This window comes from Podarcis tiliguerta (assembly GCF_965153285.1).
Source record: "Podarcis tiliguerta genome assembly, chromosome: 8".
Taxonomy (NCBI): domain Eukaryota; kingdom Metazoa; phylum Chordata; class Lepidosauria; order Squamata; family Lacertidae; genus Podarcis; species Podarcis tiliguerta.
Genome location: NC_139541.1, coordinates 16,659,200 through 16,680,475, shown reverse-complemented (window position 1 = coordinate 16,680,475; position 21,276 = coordinate 16,659,200). Strand labels below are relative to the sequence as shown.

Genomic DNA, 21,276 nt, shown 5'->3' with positions numbered 1-21,276 from the left:
GCTGTTTGGAGCAACCAGGGGGGATGCTTGCAATTAGCAGGAACACGCAGGCTTCCAGCTTCATCCCCATCCGTATGCCCTGGGGGAAAAGACTGAGAGACAGAGAGAGAGAGAGAGGAAGTGGGAAGGAAGCAAGGAGAAAGAATGTTTTAAGGAAAGAATTTGGGAGGGGGACCCTTCATTTGGATGCTGAGCTGGCTTTGCGTGTAGCAAAGTTCTGTGTCTGTGTCCAGTGCTTGGCAGTTGCGGTCAGATCCAGATGCCCCGGCCCTGGTCACTTAACGTAAAGGTAAAGGAACCCCTGACTATTAGGTCCAGTCGTGGACAACTCTGGGGTTGCGGTGCTCATCTCACTTTACTGGCCGAGGGAGCCGGCGTACAGCTTCTGGGTCATGTGGCCAGCATGACTGAGCCGCTTCTGGCGAACCAGAGCAGCGCACGGAAACGCCGTTTACCTTCCCTCCGGAGTGGTACCGATTTACTTCACTTGGGTGGCTTTAACTATCAAACTGGAGGTTAAACTAACCCCATTCCAGCCCCAGGAGGAGAGTAGGGAGTCTTTGTGCGAGACACCTATGCACTGCAGCCGACGCACTAATGTGTTGTGACACACAGTTTGAAAGCTCTGGGTTAGAGTGTTGGACTAGGGCCTGAGAGATGAGGCTTCAATTCCCCACTCGGCCATGAAGCTCATGGTGGGGTGACCTTGTGCCGGCTGCTACTTCTCAGCTGTACCTACCTCACAGGGTTGTTGTGGGGATTAATGAGCTGGAGAGCTGTTGTAAGCTGCCCTGAGCTCCGTGGGGGGGGGGGGGGAGATGGGGTATGAATGCAACAAATAAAAAAAGGAATAAAATAAATGCCAATTGCAGGGGGGCAGAGTTGATGTTGTGCTCAGGTGCTGTTTGCAGGCTTCTCATTGAGGCATCTGGTTGCCCAACAGGATTCTGGACTAAATGAACTTTTTTTTGTTCTAAGCTTCCCATTTTTATTTTTATTTTAAAAGCTGGGGGACTATGGCTACAAGGCATATAAGGTACCAAGGAAACTTCTCTTGCGCAGGTCCTGATCCTTTCAATAGAGCTTGTGCAGAAGAACTGCCCTGGTGGATTGTGGTCTGAAAATTTGGGTCTCTCTAACCCCGTACCCTTAACTCCAAATAACATGTTTATAAGGAACATAGCACTATATCGGGTTCTCCTTCCCTTCTGTAGCATGATGCGCTGATGTTGTGATGCTGTCCTCACTCACAAGTGAATTCCATGATTTTGGGGTGACTCTGGGCATACCATGCTTTGTCTAGATGTGCAGCTCAGGGGGCAGGGGGTTTCTGAGCCCAAAATTCCAGTGACTAGTGGGGCAATTCAGGGGAGCGAAAGATGCAAATGGCTGGCTTCGAACAAAGTTCAAACCTCAAGCTGCAATTTCTTAGAAATGAGAGGCAGGGGTCTGTTCCCCCCCTCCCCTTCTTGGGGCCATGTAAGGCAGGGGTAGGAAGCTGCCTTTATACTGAGTCAGACCATTGGTCCATCTAGTTCAGTATTTTCTGCACTGACTTACAGTAGCTCTCCAGGTTCAGTTCCTGGCATTTCCAGGTAGGGCTGGGAGAGAACCCAGCCTGAAACCCCAGAGAGCTGCTGCCAGTCAGTGTAGATGATACTGAAATAGATGGACCCAGCTCAGTATAAAGCAACTTCCTATGCTTTAAGGGAAGGGCTGTGACTCAGTGGTAAAGCCTGCAGAAGGTCCCTGGTTCAATTCTTGGCAGACTCCCTGTTTGAAACCCTAGAGAGCAGCTGCCAGTCAGTGTAGACGGTATTGAGCCAGGCGGAGCGGTGGCTTCACTCTGTACAAGGCAGCTTCCTGTGGGATCCTGCGTTCCATACTTTCCTGCTCTTTTGGCAGCTGTGCCGTACTGTGGAATATAAAGTTGTAAGGAGCAGTGTTGGGGAACTTAATGGGATCAGTTCGTGGAATGTCTCCTTCCTTTCCTGCAGCTGAGGTCGTTCCTGAAGGAGTGCAAAGTTGCCAACTACTGCAAGACGATCCGTCAGCTCTTGGAGAAGCTGCAGGAAAACTCTGCCTACATCACCGGCAAGCGGCAGAAAGCCACCTTTGGCGTCGCTAACCGGGAGGCTGTGGTGAGTCTCTGTTTTCTCTCTCTCTCTCTGGCTCAGCATCTCGGGAGAGGGGCTCTGACTGCCGCTTGGCGGAGCCTCGCGCAAAGGCAGGAAGGAAGAGGAGGGCTGGGCGTGGATGCCGACTCTCGCTTGAGTCGACTTGTGAAAAAGAGATCAGCCCACAAAAACAACAACAACCCAGAGCTCTCGTTTCATGACGCCCACTAATATTTTTTAAGGCCGCAGTGGAAATCCCTTACGATCTTTGGCCTTTATGATAAAATTATTTAGAGACCTCTGTGGCAGTCGTAACCACAGCCTTGCGGGGGGGGGGGGGAGAGCTTGTGTGGCCTTGCAGATCTTGTTGGACTTATGTCAGCCCACAGCCAGCATGGCTCAGTGGTCAGGTGATGGGAGTCCAGCAAAATCTGGGGTGGGGGGTGGGGTTTACAGGCTCCCCACCCCTGCATTAGAAGGTGGCAGTAAAGGCAAGTGATGGCCTAGTTTAGGGATGGGGGGGGGGCTGTGTGATCCTCCAGAAGTACTTTGTATGTATAAAATGCATGAAACCATTTAACAACAGAACAGCGTAAATTTAGCAAAAAGAGGTGGTTCCCACAAAACAAAATACCTTGACCGTCAAAGGCTGGGGTAAAAAGGTATGTCTTTGGCATGTAGCAGAAGTTGTTCTGCGAAGTTGTTAGGTGCATCTCCATGGGGAGAAGAGTTCCACACTTGAGGTTCCTCCATTCCAATGCTTCTGGGCTTTCTTGTTCAGAGGCCATTTATCTCTGATGATCAGTTTCTGAGCGAGGATGTGGCAGGATCTGTTTGACTTGGGCTGACACACAGAAAGCTTTTTACACAGCCTCCATCTGCTGACAAGGTTTTGAGATGGTTGGCCTTTAGGCTTACAGCTGTGCTAGACTTGGGGGGGGGGGGAGAAAACTTCTCTTGGCTGCACTAATCCAGTGGATCAAAGTGGCCTTTGGCATATCAAGGAATCATGGGGATGCCCAAACGACTGTGTGAACGACTCCTAGAATCCTAATGAGCAAAGGCCTGCCCTCTCCCCTTCAGTCCTCAGCTGCACCAACTGTAAAATGGGCATAGGAATGGAGACACTATGACTTGCCTCCAGGGGGATGGGGAGGGGAAAGCGGTGAAGATAGGCTCACATGCTGGCTCTTAAGATGGTAATCACTTGCAGTTGACAACGGTATTTTCTTGCTTACCTTGACAGGAGCAATGGGAGAAAAAGGTCAGAGAGGAAGGGACTCCACTGATGACATATTATGTGCATTGGAAGAAGCTGAGGGAGAAGGAGATTCAGCTGGAGATCAGCGGCAAAGAGCGGGTAAGACACAGATGGGGGAAGCTGAGGCTCAGGGGCCAAATGCAGACCCCCAGCCCTCTCTCTCTGATCCTCAGACCACACACCTCTTCCTAGACCACACTCCTTCCTGGCCCTCATTCGCACCCTCCTTGAGTAATTTTGCCTGGCTGGAATATGCCCTTTGAACAGAATGGAGATGGAATCATTCTTGTCAGTGTCCTTCTGAGCCAGAGATGGGAAACCTGAGAACTTCCCAGATGTTTCCGGACCACATCTCCCATCATCCCCAACAATTAGCTGTGCTGGCATGGGCCTGATGGAAGCTGGAGTCCAGCCAACATCTGGAGAGCCACAGGTTCTCCTTCCCTGTTTTAATAAATCATAATAATGTGCTTCCAGCTTCCTGGAGCCTTTAATCCAGGGTCCAAAACAACAACAACTAGAGGGCCATCCCTATTGTAATCTTAAAAAGAGCCCAAGCAGCCACTCATGCAGAGACATAACAGTGAGCCTCCTTTCTGGGTGGGGTTTTCAGCTTCCAGGAACCTTTAGTGTAGGGATGCAAGTGGGGGGAGGACTACGGCCTTCCCTGATATTGCTGGGCTGCCAGCTGCGTCATCGCTGACCATTGGTCATGCTGCTCGGGGCTGATGGGAAATGGAATTCAACAATGTCATAGGCTCCTGCCATAGGCTCCTAATCGTGTGTGTAGTTCTTTTCAGTTAAAGGGCAAGGGATATATTTATATGGGCTGTCATGCTGCTGCTTTATGCTTTTGACTGAAACGGGGAGGACTAAAGTTTTCTGTTCTCCTGGCACAGATGGAAGATCTGAACCTACCTGAAATCAAGCGGAAGAAGCCGGGCGAGGAGAAGGAGGACGATAAGAGGGAGTTCAAGGACCTTTTTGAGCTGGACAGTGACTCTGAAGAGGGGGAAGATGCTGTTGGCGGTCTGTCTGTCAAAGGTACAGCAGGGACTTTGAAGTTGGGGTGGGTGGGGAGAGCCGCAGTCTCCCCTTTGGCCACTAGGGGTTTGCAGTTGTCTTGTTCTCTTGAAAGCGGGAGTTATAGCAGCCAGAGCACACCAGGAAAGCCCCCCACTCGCAGTTGCGAGGGAATTAGGAAAAGAGCATCCCTTTAGACATTTGCTGCCGGTGTGTTTTAGCATTTGGGAATTGCTGGCTATATGTGAGAATTGGTTTTGGAAGGATTTTTTTAAAATGTTTTTCCCCCCCTAAATAAACACAGAAATATACAAAGGGAAAGCAAAAGGCTCTGAGCATTGGGAGATCCTGTTATTAGCCGTTTGGTGAGGCTGTTTGCACATGGCACAATGGGTCAGTGCACCTGGCTGTTAAGCAGAAGGTTGGTAGTTCGAGCCCAACCAGGGACAGCTGTGGGCAGGTTTCCTGCATTGCAGAGGGTTGGACTAGGTGACTCTCAGTCGTGTCTTCCAACTCTATGATTCTATGATTTAGCACAAGCCTGCGTGCAGATTCCAGAAGGGCGTCTCTGCTACTGCTGCCGTTCAAAAGAGCAGTCGGTTCTGCATTTCTTCCGCAGTTTGCACCTTGGTTGCTTTTGAACAGCCTTCCCCAGCCAGGTGCAACAACAACTCATTCACACTAAACTATGGTTTATCGTGACATGTGATCCCAGGCATTGTGTCCAGACTAGAGACTGAGGTTTGTTTTGCTCCTGACTTACCTCAAAGAAGAAGCCAGGAAAAAGCTTTAGCTACAGATTTCTGGTTTCCTGGGAGGGCAAGCAAATCCCCATCCTTGGTTCAAACAATGCTAAATTAGAGATTGTGGTTTGCACCCTCCCTGCAGTAGAGGGAAGGAGCACAGTGGCCAAGACCAGCATGTTCCCAGTAAACCATGGTTTTCTGTGACTTGTGGGTCAGTGAAATAATCTAGACTTCATAACAAATGCAAGGCAAAGTCAAAATGAGCAGGTTGAAAACAAGGAAGAAAAATGACCAGCCTTCACTATTACCTCTGGTGGTGCTGAAAGCTTAAATACAGTTCAGAGATCTTTGGGGAGGGGCATCTTCTCACTAGGCTAAATAGTTTCCACTAACTAGTTCATTAATCTACTGGGTTGTCTCTAATGCTAATCCTACTCTGAATGCACCCATTGACGTTAATGAACGTGAGACTAACGGAGGTCCATTAATTTCAATGAATCTACTTTTGAGTAGAACTCAGCAACCCTGAAATCAGGCAACAGCCTGAGTTGCATCACTGTCTGTGAAGAACATAAGAAGAGCCCTGTAGAATCAGGCTGGTGGACCATCTAGTCCAGCATCCTGTTATCACAGTGGCCAACCAAATGCCTGGGGAAACCGGCTGGCAGGATTCGAGCACAAGAGCTCCTGTGGTTTCCAGCAACTGGTATTCAGAAGCACTGCTGCCTTTGAATGTAGAGGCAGGACATAGCCAAGTAGCCAAGAAGAAGTGGAGGCTCCCGTGCTGGGCAAATCACCCCACAGGCTTGCTTTTGAGCTTCTCTGGGACATGTGGCCAACAGCTGGTGGGAATAAGATGCCAGACTCCGTCAGTCCGTCCCACTGTGGCAGTTCTTAATGTTGTGTTTGGGAGTTCCTTGCGGTGCAAATCTGGATTTTAGTTCATGTTTTTGGCGTGGCCGTGTATGGGCGAGCCCCTCTCACGGCACTTGGAGGAATAAACGAGGACATTGGGCCTGTATTGATTTTGAGCTGGTTGCTTGGCAGTCTTGGCCGTCAGCATTTTTTTCTAAGCCGAGTTGAGCGTGACTCTAGAAGAGGCAGGAATGCTGCTTCCTCTGCTGCTGCTGCTGTGTGTGTGTGTGTGTGTGTGTGTTGTGCTGGTGGCAGGGGCACTGGGTCGTAGCAGGGAACGGTGTTCGGGCACCCCTGGAGAGGCGGTGAGGCCACGCATGGCTGGGCTGCTGATGTGCCCGCCTTTAAAGCTAGCTGCCAACCCGGCGACACCATTCTCCCTGCGAGGAGAGAGGCAAGGGAAATCCTGTCAGCATGCGGCGGGCTGGCAATGCGAAATGAAGTGACACGTTTTGGAGGCTGGCGAGCCTCCCTCGGTGGAACGACAGCAGGAGCTGTCACAGCTGGAAATCTCCTCTCCCTTTCTCTCTCTGGTTCCCCAAAAGCATTGAGGCCATGTTTGTTTTCTCGGGGAAGGGCCATTGCCCAGTGGCAGGCCATCTACTGAACTTGCAGGAGGCTCCAGGGTCAGTGGCATCTCCAGGCAGGATTTGGAAAGAATCCTGTCCTGAAACCTTAGGAGAGCTGCTGCTGCCAGCCATGATACCTAACTAGATGGGCCAGTGGTCTGACTCTGTATAAGGCAGCTTCCTAACGTTCCCAAAGTTGCAACCCCCCTTGAATGCGGCCAATTTCTGCTTTATTTACATGACCTTTTCAGCACAAGGTCCCTTATGAGGAAACCCAGGCTGGGGGATGGGGCTGGTGGGCGGGACCAAAGACAAAAGTGGGCGGAGGTTCGGGGCACCCCTTTGTGTTGTAGAATACAGTGGACGCTCAGGTTGTGAACGTGATCTGTGTGGGAGGCACGTTCACAACCGCAGCGTCCGCAACCCGCAGCGCCGCGTCTGCGCACGCGTGGGTTGTTATTTGGCACTTCTGCGCATGCGCAAAGCATGATTTGGTCTCCTGCGCATGCACAAGTTCTAAAACCCGGAAGAAACCCGTTCTGGTACTTCCAGGTTTCGAGACGTCCGTAACCCGAAAACGTGCAACCGGAAGCGTCTGTAACCCGAGGTATGACTGTAGGTGGCTTCATGCTTTTCAGACCCCATGACCCACTTTCAGCTCAAGCATGCATTTGGGAACCCACTGCTTAATCTTTCCCCACATATTTGCATGGTGGTGGTGCTCCTGTTATGACCCACCTTGGATCACGCCACAGACCCCCTAGTGGGTCCAGGCCGACCCGTTGAAAACCAGTGCTGCAGACCACGTTTCATCCATGTTCCAAGAGTCAGAGGAACACCCAACCACAGCCTCTTAATTCCCCATCTTGTTAAAGAGGAGGAGATATGATAACCACCTTCAAATATCTTAAGGCAAGTTGTCACATGGAAGATGGAACAAGCTTGTTGTCTGTTGCTCCAGAGCATAGGATCCGAACCAGTGGGTTTTAATTGCCAGAAAGGAGATTCTGACAAAACATTAGGTTGGACTTCCTGACGGGAAGAGCTGTTTGGCAGTGGAATGGAAGGTGGCGGGCTCTCCTTCATTGGAGGTTTTTAAAAAGAGCTTGGATGGCCGTCTGCCTGACCTTCTTTAACTGTGATTCCTGTGTTGCAGGGGGTTGGACTAGATGGCCTCTGGGGGACCCTCTAACCCTGCAGTTCTATGATTCTGTGGCAAAGAATCTACAAAGTGTGTAGTTGGGAGTGCGGGGAATCGTGCAGTTGTAAAGCTGATAATGCGCAGTGTAAAAAATAGGGGTGGGGTAGACCCATTAGGCATATGTGCGAACTTCCCAAACCATATTAAAACATCTTTTTTGGGGGGGGCAGAACCTCCTCTTCTTCATCTTCATCTCCAAGCATTTAACACTTTGCGGCATGCTTGTAAATACCCTTGAAAGCACCTGTTAGATACTTAACGAAGACATATTCATATATGAATTGTTGCTATGCAGCAGATAAGGGACTAAGGGCTGCCGTGGAGAAATTGCCACTGATACAGGATGTAAGGAAGGAGCACAACATACTTTGTGTTTGCTTGGCTTCTTGTGTGTGTTTATTGTGGGGAATTTGTGCAGCTGGGAAATCTGCTTGGTTAAAAACAAAAGTTCTTGGGTACTGAAAGATGTGGCCTAGGCAGAATCCCAAGGGGGGAATACAGAGGTCTTTCTTTTAAAATCATTTTTCTAGTCCTCTTGATCATATAAACCAGGGGTGAGGAGCCATGGGGCCTGAGGACTAGACGATTTACTCTTAAAAAGAAAAAGAAAAAAGGGGGGTGAGTCTGCAGAGATGGAACAGGATTCCAAACAAAACCTGTGAGTGTTGCATTGCTCAGCTATCAGGTGATGAGAAGCTATCGGAAGCTTGGAAAATGGGTGGGCCTGCTTTGGAAACAGTATGGTATTTGCATGGGATGGGCTGCTGGTGGTTAGACCTAGGCACAAATTATGCCCTCCCAGCTTCTCTATTTCACCCTCGGGACCCTCCCACAGCCTCCTTGAGTGCTTTTGCCTGGCTGGAATATGTCCTGGAGCCCTGCTAATGTCTCTGTATTGTCTGACAGTGGAATGTTTATAGCAGGCATAGGCAAACTCAGGCCTCCAGATGTTTTGGGACTACAGTTCCCATCATCCCTGGCCACCGGTCCTGTTAGCTAGGGGTCATGGGAGTTGTAGTCCCAAAACATCTGGAGGGCCGAGTTTGCCTATGCCTGGTTTATAGTGCCACTGAAACCCCTCTGCTTTTTGCATACCTGGAAATATACCCTCCTGTACAAAGGTAACAACCTCTTATTTTTTCCCCGCCCACTTTGGCCTCTGGCACCACCCACAACTGGCCCTTGGAAAGTTGCCTGTATGGGAATGGGGCCCTCGGTCAGAAAAAGGTTTCACACCTCTGTATCCAAAAAATGGGTTTTGCACAGGGAGAAGCAAGATAATGATGATCATAATAATTCTTATACCTCACCATCTGACTAGGTTACGCCAGCCGCTCTTGGCGGCTTCCAACAAAATATAAAGGAATAAAACAAAACATTGAACATTTAAAAGCTTCCCAAAACAGGGCAGATGGCATAGTAAGGTGTTCATTGGAACTCATGACAGAAAAGCAGCCGTGAAGGATTGATTGATTGAGGCAGCAGGTTCCTAGTCCCCATGAATTCACCAGAGAGCAAGCCCCACCTCACAGCAAGCTCTTCCCTTGTTGACAGAATGCGCTTCCTATTTATGCTATAGCTGTAGTTTCTTGGCTGTGTTCAGATGAGTGGAAAATAAGCCGTTAATAGCTTGGAAATTACCAATTTTCTGTTAATTAGCAGCAGCTCACAGCCCCTCTTCCTTTTTTTTTAATTAAATATTGCAGTAGTTAAGCACTCATTAGCGTTTTATAGCAACTATAATCTCTGCGGAGTAAGTTAGTCTGGAGAGCAGCCTGGCTCCTGATAGTTAACCATTGCAAACTTAGATCTCTAATCAAGACTAAAGAGTTGTACCTAATGTTTAGACTCATCTGAATTTAATGGCCTTGACTCAACTTAGGTTCATTAATTCCAGTGGGTGTACACTGAGGAGAACTTGGTTGGAGACACAACCTTTCACCAGAGTGGGCCTCATCCCATTTTGACTTCCTCTTTCTCCATATCAGTCATGAGGGGAATAAGGCCCTTTGGAGCTGTATTTTATGCTATGGATTCCCCCCCCCCCCGAAATATAAAGAAGTTGGACCTCCTAAATTCTCTGGCAGAAGTTATGAGTTTGTGTGGTTGTTGTATTTTTTTTAATGCACTCTAGATAGATGCTGGCTGCCTTAAGAGCCAAATACTGTCTGTGTTCTAAACTACAAAAATGCATAACATAACTAGAATGTGTTTTCATTTTGATTCAGAATCCATATATTTTTGTTGTCACATGCTCCAAGTTTGCAAACATGGGGACTAGTGCTTTGTTTGTTTGTTTGTTTGTTTGAAACGAAAACCACCATTCCGATAAGAACTATTGGAGGGTGTTCAGATATGTCTCAATAGCCACATTACTGCTGCTTTGAAATTAGGAATACAGTGGTACCTCGGGTTGAGAACTGAATTCGTTCTGGAGGTCTGTTCTTAACCTGAAATGGTTCTTAACCTGGGGTACCACTTTAGTTAATGGGGCCTCCCGCCGCTGCTGCCTGATTTCTGTTCTCATCCTGAAGCAAAGTTCTTTTTTTTAAAATAAATATTTTATTCGATTTTACATACAAAACGACAAAGCAAAACAAAAACAACGAACAATACACCAAAAACATACAGAATTACACAAACATAACATACTACAGACAACAGAAATAAAAACAATCTTATCTTCATATTGATCTTGCATTAACTTGTTTCTCTGACTTCCCCGAGTCTCCCTTCCCTGTATTCCAATTCATACAATTTAACAACAAATCCCTTCCCTCTGTCATGTTTAACCTCCTTTCTTGATTTGAATGTCTTAATATAGCTTATTCAATACTTAGAACTTAAGATGTTGGGTCTTCTAATCTTTAAAGTTTTACTCCAATAACCTTATACATTCAATCTGATGTTATTTTAACATTCATTAATCTTGTAGTGTTTCTGTAAATAGTCTTTAAATTTCTTCCAATCTTCCTCCACCGTCTCCACCGCCCAAGGCTGAAGCAAAGTTCTTAACCCGAGGTACTGTTTCTGGGTTAGCAGAGTCTGTAACCTGAAGCGTCTGTAACCCGAGGTACCACTGTATTCTTCTCTCTCTTCTGTGTGGCTTTCCTCAGAAGAAATGGTCTGTATTTTACTTTATTTTTAATTATACTAATGACCATATACAGGAGCCACACTGCAATTATTGCTTAGATGTACTTTCCTGTTTGGGGAAGAGGGCCTAAAATCAAAGTTTGTACAAAGCGGGGCCTTCTCTGCTGTGGCACCTTAACTTCATGTCTCTGCAAGCTGCCTGACTCCTGTAAACTGTTGTTCACTAGTACAAAAGCAGGGGAATTTTGCAATTTATGGATTGAAGAAAGAGCCTAGCAATCTACACAGACCCAACTTTCTCAGGGTTTCCTTTTTGCAAAGAGGCCACGGCCATAAAATCACATTAGGTTTGTAGTAGATTCATCCAACTGAGTGATGCGTCTTTTTTATTTCTTTAATAGCATGTATTTTTTTAAAAACCCTCTTAAGTTGCTTCTAGGGACGCAGGTGGCACTGTGGGCATAAGGCTATAAGGCTTGCCGATGAGAAGGTCAGCAGTTCGAATCCCTGCAATGGGGTGAGCTCCCGTTGTTCAGTCCCAGCTCCTGCCCACCTAGCAGTTCGAAAGCACGTCAAAGTGCAAGTAGATAAATAGGTACCACTCCGGCGGGGAGGTAAAAAGCGTTTCCATGTGCTGTTCTGGTTCGCCAGAAGCAGCTTAGTCATGCTGGCCACATGACCCGGAAGCTGTACGCCGGCTCCCTCGGCCAGTAAAGCAAGATGAGCGCCACAACCCCAGAGTCATCTGCGACTGGACCTAATGGTCAGGGGTCCCTTTACCTTTTAAGTTGCTTCTAAAAGGCTTTGTGGAGAATCACCGGGAAAGCTGGAGTAATAGTATTGTAAGCTTCGCCTAAAAAACAGGACTTCACTGCAGGAGCCATATTCCTGCCCAGGCCATAGGTCAGGGGTGGGCGGTGCCAGAAGCAAAATGGGGCGGGGCAGTGAATGCTAATTTTACCTTTGGGCACTGTAGGCCATTTCCCACAAACACACTTGAACCACCCCTCTCTACCCTCCATCCAGGGAAGCATTGTTTCAGTTGAAGGGCACATTTCTAGCCAGGCAAAAACAGCTGAGTGGGACTTGTGAGGGGCATGGCCTGGGGGAGAGAAAGTGTGTCTTAGAGAGAGTCCCGAGGGCCAGATACAGAGGAGCGGAGGGCCGCATTTGGCTGCTATCTATCATCTATCTATCACCATGATGAATTGGACTAGTGATGCTAAGAGGAATGGATAGTGTGGGGAGCCTTGCTTCTGTCTGTGTGTGTGAGAGAGAGGGAGGCGGGGGAAAGAGAAAGGTCAGGGGGTTTGGACGCCTCGGGCCAGAGCCGCGTTGAATTTCCGAGAACGAGGCCCCGTGTAAGATGGCCTCCCCTCGCCTGCCAGATTTGATCAATGGCCTGTCTGCGGTCGCAGTGGGGAGAGGCGGCGGCGGACTCATTCCTCTCATTTACCGGCTGACGGAGCTCCAGGAGGGGAGGCTGGCTGCTGCGGGCGGTTATTAATGGCTTGGGGAGAGCTGGTGGATTGCCTTGTCACGAGGCAATTAAAGCCGGCGAGGAGCCGCTTCGCTGGCTGCCGCCTCTCCCCGCGCCGGGGCCCGTAATGAGCGATCTGTCCGCATTAAGCGACGGTGCGCCTCTAATGAACTTTAGCGCGTTCATTCATTTATCCAGCACGTAATCATATTACGCCAATTTAATATTGGGGGGTGGGGAGGGAGGGGGGAGGGTTGTGTGGGGCGGCCAGAGGGAACGGTCTTCCTCCCCCCCCCCCGCTCCCCGGTTCGTTACAGGAACGAATTTCCTGGTGCGTGACTGTGCATACATTACTAGCCAGCCTGATCTGTAATGAGCAACGATTGTATATGTTTGTGTGTGTGTATGTGTGTGTGCGGTTGTGTGCCGGGTGAGGTTGGACGTGTTCCTTTTATCAGATAATTAGCCTGTCGACCCAAATGTCAGTGGGTAAGGAAGGGGGAGGAAGAGGAGGAGGGAGGAGGAAGAATAGATTATGTAATAACCATAGATGATTATCTCAGATTTTACCTCAGGGGAGTTTTGTGCTTCTTTCTCTCTTCTCTTCTCTTCCTCTCTCTCTCTCTTGCTTATAACTTACATTTCCCTGCCTCTTGTACGTTTTTGACTAAATGAAAGCTATAATTCACTAGAAGTGTGTGTGTGTCTATACATTTACTCTGCCTGTTTGTAAAATGCAGCCAAACTTGTTGTTTGTGGTGTGTTGTGGTTGTTTGTTCTGTTGTTGTTATTCCCACCCCACTTTCCAACTGAGGAATTCAGCTGACAGCATGGCTGAAACAGCCTCATGTTGCAGTAATAATAATGATAATGATAAAATAAATAAATAAAAACACAACCTAAAACCATGAACAGAGCTCGAAAGACAAGATTAGCTTCCCTCTCTATCCGGAGGATTGTGAGGGGATTTGCAGTACCTAGGAAGCTGCCTTATTCTGAGCCCAACCCCTTGGTCCATCTGCCAAAGTATTGTCAACACTGACTGGCAGCAGCTTTCCAAGGTTTCAGGCAAGGGAACCTTTCTGAGCCCTGCCTGGAGATGCCAGAGATTGAACCTGGGGCCTTCTGCGTGCTATGGCCCTTCCCAAATTTCCCTTTTCCTCTCTCAGTCTCATTTTCTGTTCACATCTGCTCTCTTGAGGTTGACTGGTATGATTTATTGTGTGAACTTCATGGCTGAGTAGGGATTTGAACCCAGGTCTCTGGTCATTCAGCTGCTGCCTTGGTCCCTCCCTATAACCTTTCCAGCTGGAGAGTTAATATAGACTGGTTGTCCTTCTTAGACCTACTCCACTGTGGGATAATTTGTGTGTTTCTGTGTGTTTGTAAGGATCAGCATTTGGTTATCACCAGTTGCCCTAAAACACATATCTTCTCTAAGGTGAGTGGTGTTTACAGCTGGGATATCTCATTCGGAAGAGCATGAGACTCTTAATCTCAGGGTTGTGGATTTGAGCCCCATGTTGGGAAAAGATTCTTGCATTGCAGGGGTTGGACTAGATGACCCTCGTGGTACCTTACAACTCTACAATTCTAGGATTCCTTATGCCCATTTTATGGATGAGGGAAACCAATGCATTGAGTAGCATGATGGAGAGAATGCCATTTTAGGGCAGGGGTTGGGGGAATCTGGGGCGCCCCAGATATAGCTCGCTTCTAGTTTCTGTTGCCGCTGACCTTTGGCCATCCAAGTTTGGACTGATGTGAGCTGGATGTGACCTCTGGAAGGTCACAAATTCCCCACCCCTGTTTTAATCAACCTTCATCAAAGCCAGAGCAGCCACTCATGCAGAGACACAGCAAGCGGCCTCCTTTTCCAGATGGTGCTCCCAGGAGCCTTTAACGTGGGAATGGAGAACCTGTGCCCACCCCACCCTGATACTGCTGAACTACAATTCCCACCATCGCTGACAGTTGGCCATGCTTGACTGGGACTCATGGGGACTGGGATTCCAGCAGCCTTTGGAGGCCACATGTATCCCATCCCTGCCTTGCTGGATCCGAGCAAATGTCAGCCTTGCATTTTCCTACAGTGCCTGAGGCGAGGTGCCTTTGGGACGCCCCCAAATAGGACATGAGCTGTTTTGACAGTGGAACGGACTCCATCCAGAGGTTGTTAGGCTTGCCTTCCTTAGAGGTTTTAAAGCAGAGGTTGTTTGGCCATCAGTTACGGATGCTTTAGTTGAGATTCCTGCATTGCAGGGGGTTGGACTAGATGACCCTCGGGGTCCCTTCCGACTCTACAATTCTGTGATTCTATGACTGCAACAGCTCTCCCTGTTGGGGAAGGGCCATAGCTCAGTGCAGTGCTGACAATGAGTGCAGACTGTACTGACCCTAGATGGACCTAGCTGTCTAAAGCAGCTTCTTATATTCTTGTGTCCTAAGGGCTCAGTGGTAGAGTATCTTAACTTGCAGACTGAATGTGGACAATACTGAGCTCTATGAACCAGTGGCCTCATCAGGCAGCTTCCTATGGTCCTGCGGTGTGCAGAGTGTCCACAGTGTGGAAGTTCAAGACCCAGTACAGTGGTACCTCGGGTTAAGTACTTAATTTGTTCCGGAGGTCCGTTCTTAACCTGAAACTGTTCTTCACCTGAAGCACTACTTTAGCTAATGGGGCCTCCTGCTGCCGCCGCGCCGCCAGAGCACGATTTCTGTTCTCATCCTGAAGCAAAGTTCTTAACCCAAGGTACTATTTCTGGGTTAGCGGAGTCTGTAACCTGAAGCGTCTGTAACCCGAGGTACCACTGTATTCTGGCCAAAATATTTTGATGGTGCAGGATTAGGACTACTGAGCTCATGACTTGAGGCTGGGTTGGTGACTCATATGTCGGAATGAAATGCCACAAGACTTCTGTGCTTGGAAGGGCTGGCAGCACCCCCACCCCACCCGTATCCACAGCCTGCCCCCACTCCCAACCCAACATGGCATGAAACAGACCCTTTCCTTGCAATGGCTGCAAGCACTCCTGGGGGTGGGGTGGGGAGGGTTAAGGGCGGGGAAGCGTGGAAAAATTTCCCATCTTCTCCCCTCCCCTCCCGCCGCACCTCCAGTAATAGCTTCATCGTTAAAGTGATTAATGCTGCCTTTAGAGCGCTGGCTTCCCAACCAAATTGTATTAAAAGTCAGGCTAATATCTCCGGTTCTTGCTAGCAGGGATTCCGGTGGGGGAAAGCGAGGTGGGGGGCTAGATGATGTGAACAGGATGCTCTTAACTCCGTAGTGTCTGGGGGCATTGCTGTTCTTTCCTCTGCTGGGGGGTTTGTGTGTCTTGGGGAGCAGTCAGTCAGTGGGAAAAAGGAGTGGGAGGCACAGGATTCCACAGTGGGTGGTAATTCTTCCAAACCAACCCCCCCTCCCCGCTCGTCCAGAAAGGCAAGCCAAATGCTCTCAATCTGTCGTCATCATCTCCTGCAAGGAGAGAGGAGTGATGTAGGTATTCAGTCCTGCAGGCCAAGGTTCAAATTCCTTCTGCCGTGAGGCTCCCTGGGTGGCCTTAGGAGATAGACCCTCTTGCGGCCTTTTGGGCAAAAAGGGAGATGAGAAAAATTAATAAAGCACTTTGTATGTTTGAAAAGCTGGTGGCTGGTTGGTTTGTAGAGAGGTGGTTTGTAGTGTCCATAATGGGGCTTTAGACACAAGATTCTCTGCCCCAAAGGAGCTTACAGTCTGAACTTCGGTGAGGGAGAAGGAGTGGCATTAGATTAGACCCAGTAAAATTATGTTGGGTTATGTTGTTTATTTCACAAGATTTAGATGTGGTTTACAGAGAGAATAAAACAATAAAATTGTCCGTAAAAATAATTTAAAAACATCAGTAAGTTAAATCCTGAGCAAAATGCATGTCAACGTTTCTGGGTAGGCTTGCCTAAACAAAATGTCTTTTGCAGGCATTGAAAGGGGCAGGGTGAAGGAACCTGCCTGGTGTCAGTAGGCAGGGAGGTCCAAAGTGTGTTTGCTGCCATGTTCATTAACTTCAGTGGGCCTACTACCCTAAGTAAGAGCTAGCACTGGATAGAACCCAAGATCAAGAAGGCACAATAGCAAGCAAATTCATTTGCTTAAAGCTGGATTTCACAGCATGCCATTGCTTTATTGAATTTGTCACCCCTAAGATGTAGCAATGGGGCCAAGTAAAAAAGGATTAGGCAGATTCGCTGAGAGGGCTGGGTCTATTGTTTTGCCATTAGCTGTGATGGCTTATGGTAACCTTCCTTTTTCAGAAGAGCTGATAAAGTTACAAGCTTGCTAGATCAGGGGAATGCTGTGGACGTAGTGTATCTTGATTTCAGTAAGGCTTTTGACAGTCCCTCATATTCTTGCAGAGAAGCTGGTAAAATGTTGGCTGGATGAAGTAATTGTTAGGTGGATTTGTAGGTGGTTGAACTGATGGAATCCAAAGAGTGCTTACAAATGGTTCTTCATCAACCTGGAAAAAAGTGAAAAGTGGGGTGCTTGCAGGGTTCTGCCCAGGGCCTTTTGTTTTTCAACATCTTCATAAATTATTTGGATGAAGGTATTGAGGGGATGTTAATAAAATTTGCAGATGACACCAAACTGGGAGGGGTAGCAGTGCTGCGGAAGACAGAATTGGGATCCAGAATGACCTAAACAGATTGGAGAACAGGGCCAAAATTAACAAAATGAATTTCAGTAGGGACAAATGCAAGGTTCTACACTTAGGAAGGAAGAACCAGCTGCACAACTATAAGATGGAGGACACCTGGCTTGCCAGCAGTATATGTGAAAAATATCCAGGGGTCTTAGTAGACCACAAGCTTAACATGAGTCAACAGTGTGATGGAGCAGCAAAAGAGGCTAATCCTATTCTAGGCTGCATCAACAGACATCTAGTGTCCCAATCAAGGGAAGTAATTGCCTTGTTCTATTCTGCTTTGGTCCGACCACACCTGAAGTACTGTGTCCATTTCAGGGCACTACAGTTTAAGAAGGATATTGACGAGTTGGAACGTTTTGCAGAGGAGGGTGGCCAAGATGATAAAAAGTCTGGAAACCAAGCCTTATGAGGTCTGGTTGAAGGAGTTGAGTATGTTTAGCCTGGAAAAGAGGGTAGGACTCTTCAAGTTACAAGAAAGGGGATTCCCGACCAAACATCGGGAAGCACTTTCTGACAGTAAGAGCTGTTCAGTAGTGGAATGGTCTCCCTTGGGGTTGTGGACTCTTCTTCCCGCCCTGTGGAACGCCCTCCCACCAGATGTCAAAGAGAAAAATAACTACCAAACTTTTAGAAGACATCTGAAGGCAGCCCTGTTTAGGGAAGCTTTTGATGTTTAATAGGTTATTGTATTTTAGTGTTTTGCTGGAAGCTGCCCAGAGTGGTATGAGTAAATAATAATAATAATAATAGTTATTATTATTCTTCTCCCTTGGAGATTTTTAAGCAGATGTTGGATGGCCATCTGTCATGTATGCTTTAGCTGAGATTCTTGGATTGCAGGGGGTTGCACCTGATAACCCTTGACTTCCCTTCCAATTCTATGATTATACCTCTGAATACTAGTTGCTGGGGCTGCGGAGGAGAGGGCTGCTGCCTTCCTGTTCTGCTTGCGAGCTTCCCTGAGACATTTGGTTGACTACTGTGGAAAGTCAGCTGTTCGCCTGGTCCAAGAGGGCTGTTGTTACGTTCAGTTTGGGAGAAGGGGTGTCTGTGAAAATGAAGATTTCATGGGCAGGGAAGGGTTTTGAGGAGAGATTTGAATGAAGAGAGAGATTTGGAAAGACCCATGCAGATGTTCTGGTTGGGGAGAGTTGCAAAGAAAAAAACTGAGCATGGCAGATCCACCCAGCTGCTCTCCTGTGGTTAAGCTTCTCCCCCTTTCTTTCTAGAAAATGGTTTTAAAAGCAAGTTACATAAGCCCGCCTATGTGCCCCCCCCCCCCCCGGCACCACGCACAGCTCCCTGGCTGCAAAGGTAATGGGAAATAATCAAGGTGCTGGCTCTTGCAATTGCCGGTCGCAGCTGAGCTCTGTTCAGGAGCCCGGTTTGGGCAGGTTTCCATCGCCAGGCAGCCGCTGCAGCTGATAACCCCTTTCCCCCCGCCAGCGGCGTGTGATGGATTGGGCTGGGGAGGGGGATGGCAGAAGAGCCACTTTTTTCTCTTTCTCCTGCGCTTGCAGAGATAGGCTGCTCAGGTGCTTGTCAGGATTATCTCCCGCAGAAGGCAACCCTGCCATCCATCTTCTGCTTGGTCCCCAGGGGGGTGGAGAGAGCTGAGCAGTCAGGGAAAAGGCAGCAAGGAAATCTTTTGAGCCAAAGTGAATTTGGGGAGAGGGTGGGGAGTTTCTCCAAGTCAGTGTAAACCCAGGGGCTGATGCAGCCCCCCCCCCCATCTCTCTCTGGTCCTGGGAACTTTTCCCAACCCAGGTGATGGTGCACCATTTAGTGTTCTGCTCAAGTGGGACCTAGCAGAACTCAGCTGTGATTGCCAGCACCTTCATAAGGGCTTTAGGGGTCTGTGTGTGTGGCCTGCTGGATAGGGGGTATGGCATGGCTGGAGTGCTGTTCCAATAGGGGGCATTTTCCCGCATACAGAAAGGGTGCAACATTTGGGGCTTTTTCAGAGTTGACGTGAATCATGCATGGTGTGCAGAAAGGAAACAGAAATGCTTTTTTGCTCCCACAAGAGTAAAGGATGGCCACCTTTAAAAGAGGGTTAGACAAATTTGTGGAGGGTAAGGCTGTCAGTGACTACTAGCCAAGATGGTGGTGTTCTTCCCTCCAGTGTCAGAGGCAATAGGCCTCCAAGTGCCAGTTGATTGGGAGTCGTAAGTGGAGTGTTGCTCATGTGCTCAGGTTCTGCTAACAAGCTTCCCACCGAGGCATCTGGTTGGCCCCCGTGAGAACCAGATCCTGGACCAGATGGGCCCCTGGCTTGATCCCTCAAGGCTCTCCTTGCGTTTGTATATTGAAGATTGCTTTGCTATGATGTAACGCAAAATTTGGTTGCAAGCCATTGTGTCAAGGAATATATAGGTTCTTCCCGCCCCCCCACCTCGAAAGCGAAGAACACGTTGGGTTCTGACTTGTTCTGCTACCTTTCTGTCCGACACCTGAGACTATGGAGTTTCCCGTGTTGCAAAAGTATCTTAAATGTTTTTATACCCTTTCTGTAATAATTTTTTTTTGTTTTTTGTTTCGGTCTCCTTGCTGCAGGGAAATCAAAGGCCAAGAAGGACAGTTTAGATGACACTTCATTTGGCAGCAGTGAGGAAGAGGATGACAGCGATGAAGGAGAGTACAAAGTGGAGGACGGCGAAGAAGAGGATGACGACGACGAGAGCTCCAGTGATTCAGATGGTAAGAGAGCGCTGCCGCGGCTTCCTTGGAGGAATGACGTTCTGCATCTTGGTGAGGCGAGATGTAGGCTTTTGCTCCTGTGCTCCTGACCTCTAGTATGGGATCTGAAGGAATATGCCTTTCACCCGTTACGTTTTTTGGAAATGGGTTTGCTTGCTACGCAGCTTGCATTTTGCCAGGTGTGTGTGTGCATTTGTGTGTGTGACGGTTTGGCCTGAAAAGATAAGCAGTGGAGGTCCTTGAAGCAGGGCCCAGGGTGGTGACAAGCAGCGTTTTTGCCTTGGGTGACGATCCATGCAAACAAGAGAAGTCTCCGCCAGGAGAAGGACGTTGCTTGTCAAGAGTGCCACCGGCTCTGGCTGTCCTTTCCCATTATCTCCAAGTGCGCTGCTGCCTTCCCCTTCTCTCTGAGGGGTGAGGTTTAAAGGACGTAAAGCCCTTTTGGGGTAGCAGTGATGGTGCAGGGATGTCCACCCCTCCTCCCCCCTCTCCTTAACAAGATTTCTCTCCTGGCTTTGAGGTGAAAATGAGAGGAGAGAGCTGTGCCCAGCCCCACTGACTGATTCACTGTGACAGATGGCAGAGGGTTGGCACACGGACCTTGGTGCCATTGCCCAGAATAGATGAACAGCAGAGATGGGAGCGAACATTGGCTGGGAACGCTTGGCAGTCTCCTTGCCGGCTCTTGGAGCTATTTCTATCTGGGGCTGCCAGAGCCTGGCAAGGCAAACGGCTCCCACAGCTGCCTCTCTCTCTCAGTGCTTGTTTCGGGGCGGATGTTACCAGTTGGCCCCTCCCTCGAGATGTGCAGTGACATTTGCTTTGGGGGGGGGGAGAGGAAAAAAACACCCTTCCAGAAACTGCAATACTGTAATAAGCATTTTAATGCAGGGGCGTATGCGCCCATGTTTCTGCGTGGGCCAGCGCATGAGAGCATGTGCTTTGCATGCAGAAGGTTCAATCCACAGCATCTTAAGAAAGGGCAGAGAAATGTCCCTTACTGTCCGCACTATGGTGGTGGGTCTCCCAAGGATTTCAGACCTTTGGCATGTAATTTTTAAACATTTACCTGTTCTTCACCCCAAAGTCCCAGGGACAATTGCAGCCATTAAAACATTTTTAAGCTTGATTTTTCAATACCAGTGATCATCTCAAGCTTTGAAATGCAACATGCGTGACCTGCTTGGGCAAAGGGGCTTAGGGGTACTGGCCTTGTACTGTAAACAGGTGTAGGGATCTTGCTGCCCTCTAGAACATATTGGAACACCAATTCCCATCAGCCAGCATGGCCAGTTGTCAGGAATGATGGGAGTTGTAGTCCCACGACATGTGGAGGGCCTTGCATTTCTTGTGTCTGTCTTATTGTACGATGTTGCCTAGGAGTTGCAACCTACTGAATTCTACTCACAGTAAACCTATGGACCCAGATTCAACAAAGCAGTTGCACTAATGGGAGCTGGTGGAACAAGTTATGCAAACGCAACAA

At 48.5% G+C, this 21,276-nt stretch overlaps 1 protein-coding gene across 6 annotated transcripts in view; it reads left to right on the top strand.

The window, feature by feature from the left end:
* The window catches only part of NOC2L (NOC2 like nucleolar associated transcriptional repressor), a 120,551-nt gene that overhangs the window by 97,702 nt on the left and 1,573 nt on the right, over positions 1-21,276 (top strand). For 5 of the 6 annotated variants that reach the window (XM_083453871.1, XM_083453868.1, XM_083453872.1 and 2 more), the window contains 4 exons: positions 1,998-2,141; positions 3,364-3,477; positions 4,278-4,422; positions 19,647-19,790. In XM_083453871.1, the coding sequence (XP_083309997.1) occupies positions 1,998-2,141; positions 3,364-3,477; positions 4,278-4,422; positions 19,647-19,790 (547 nt within the window). Of the gene's footprint in view, positions 1-1,997; positions 2,142-3,363; positions 3,478-4,277; positions 4,423-19,646; positions 20,933-21,276 lie in introns of all 6 variants that reach the window. The other variant, XR_014514462.1, reaches the window with a different exon arrangement.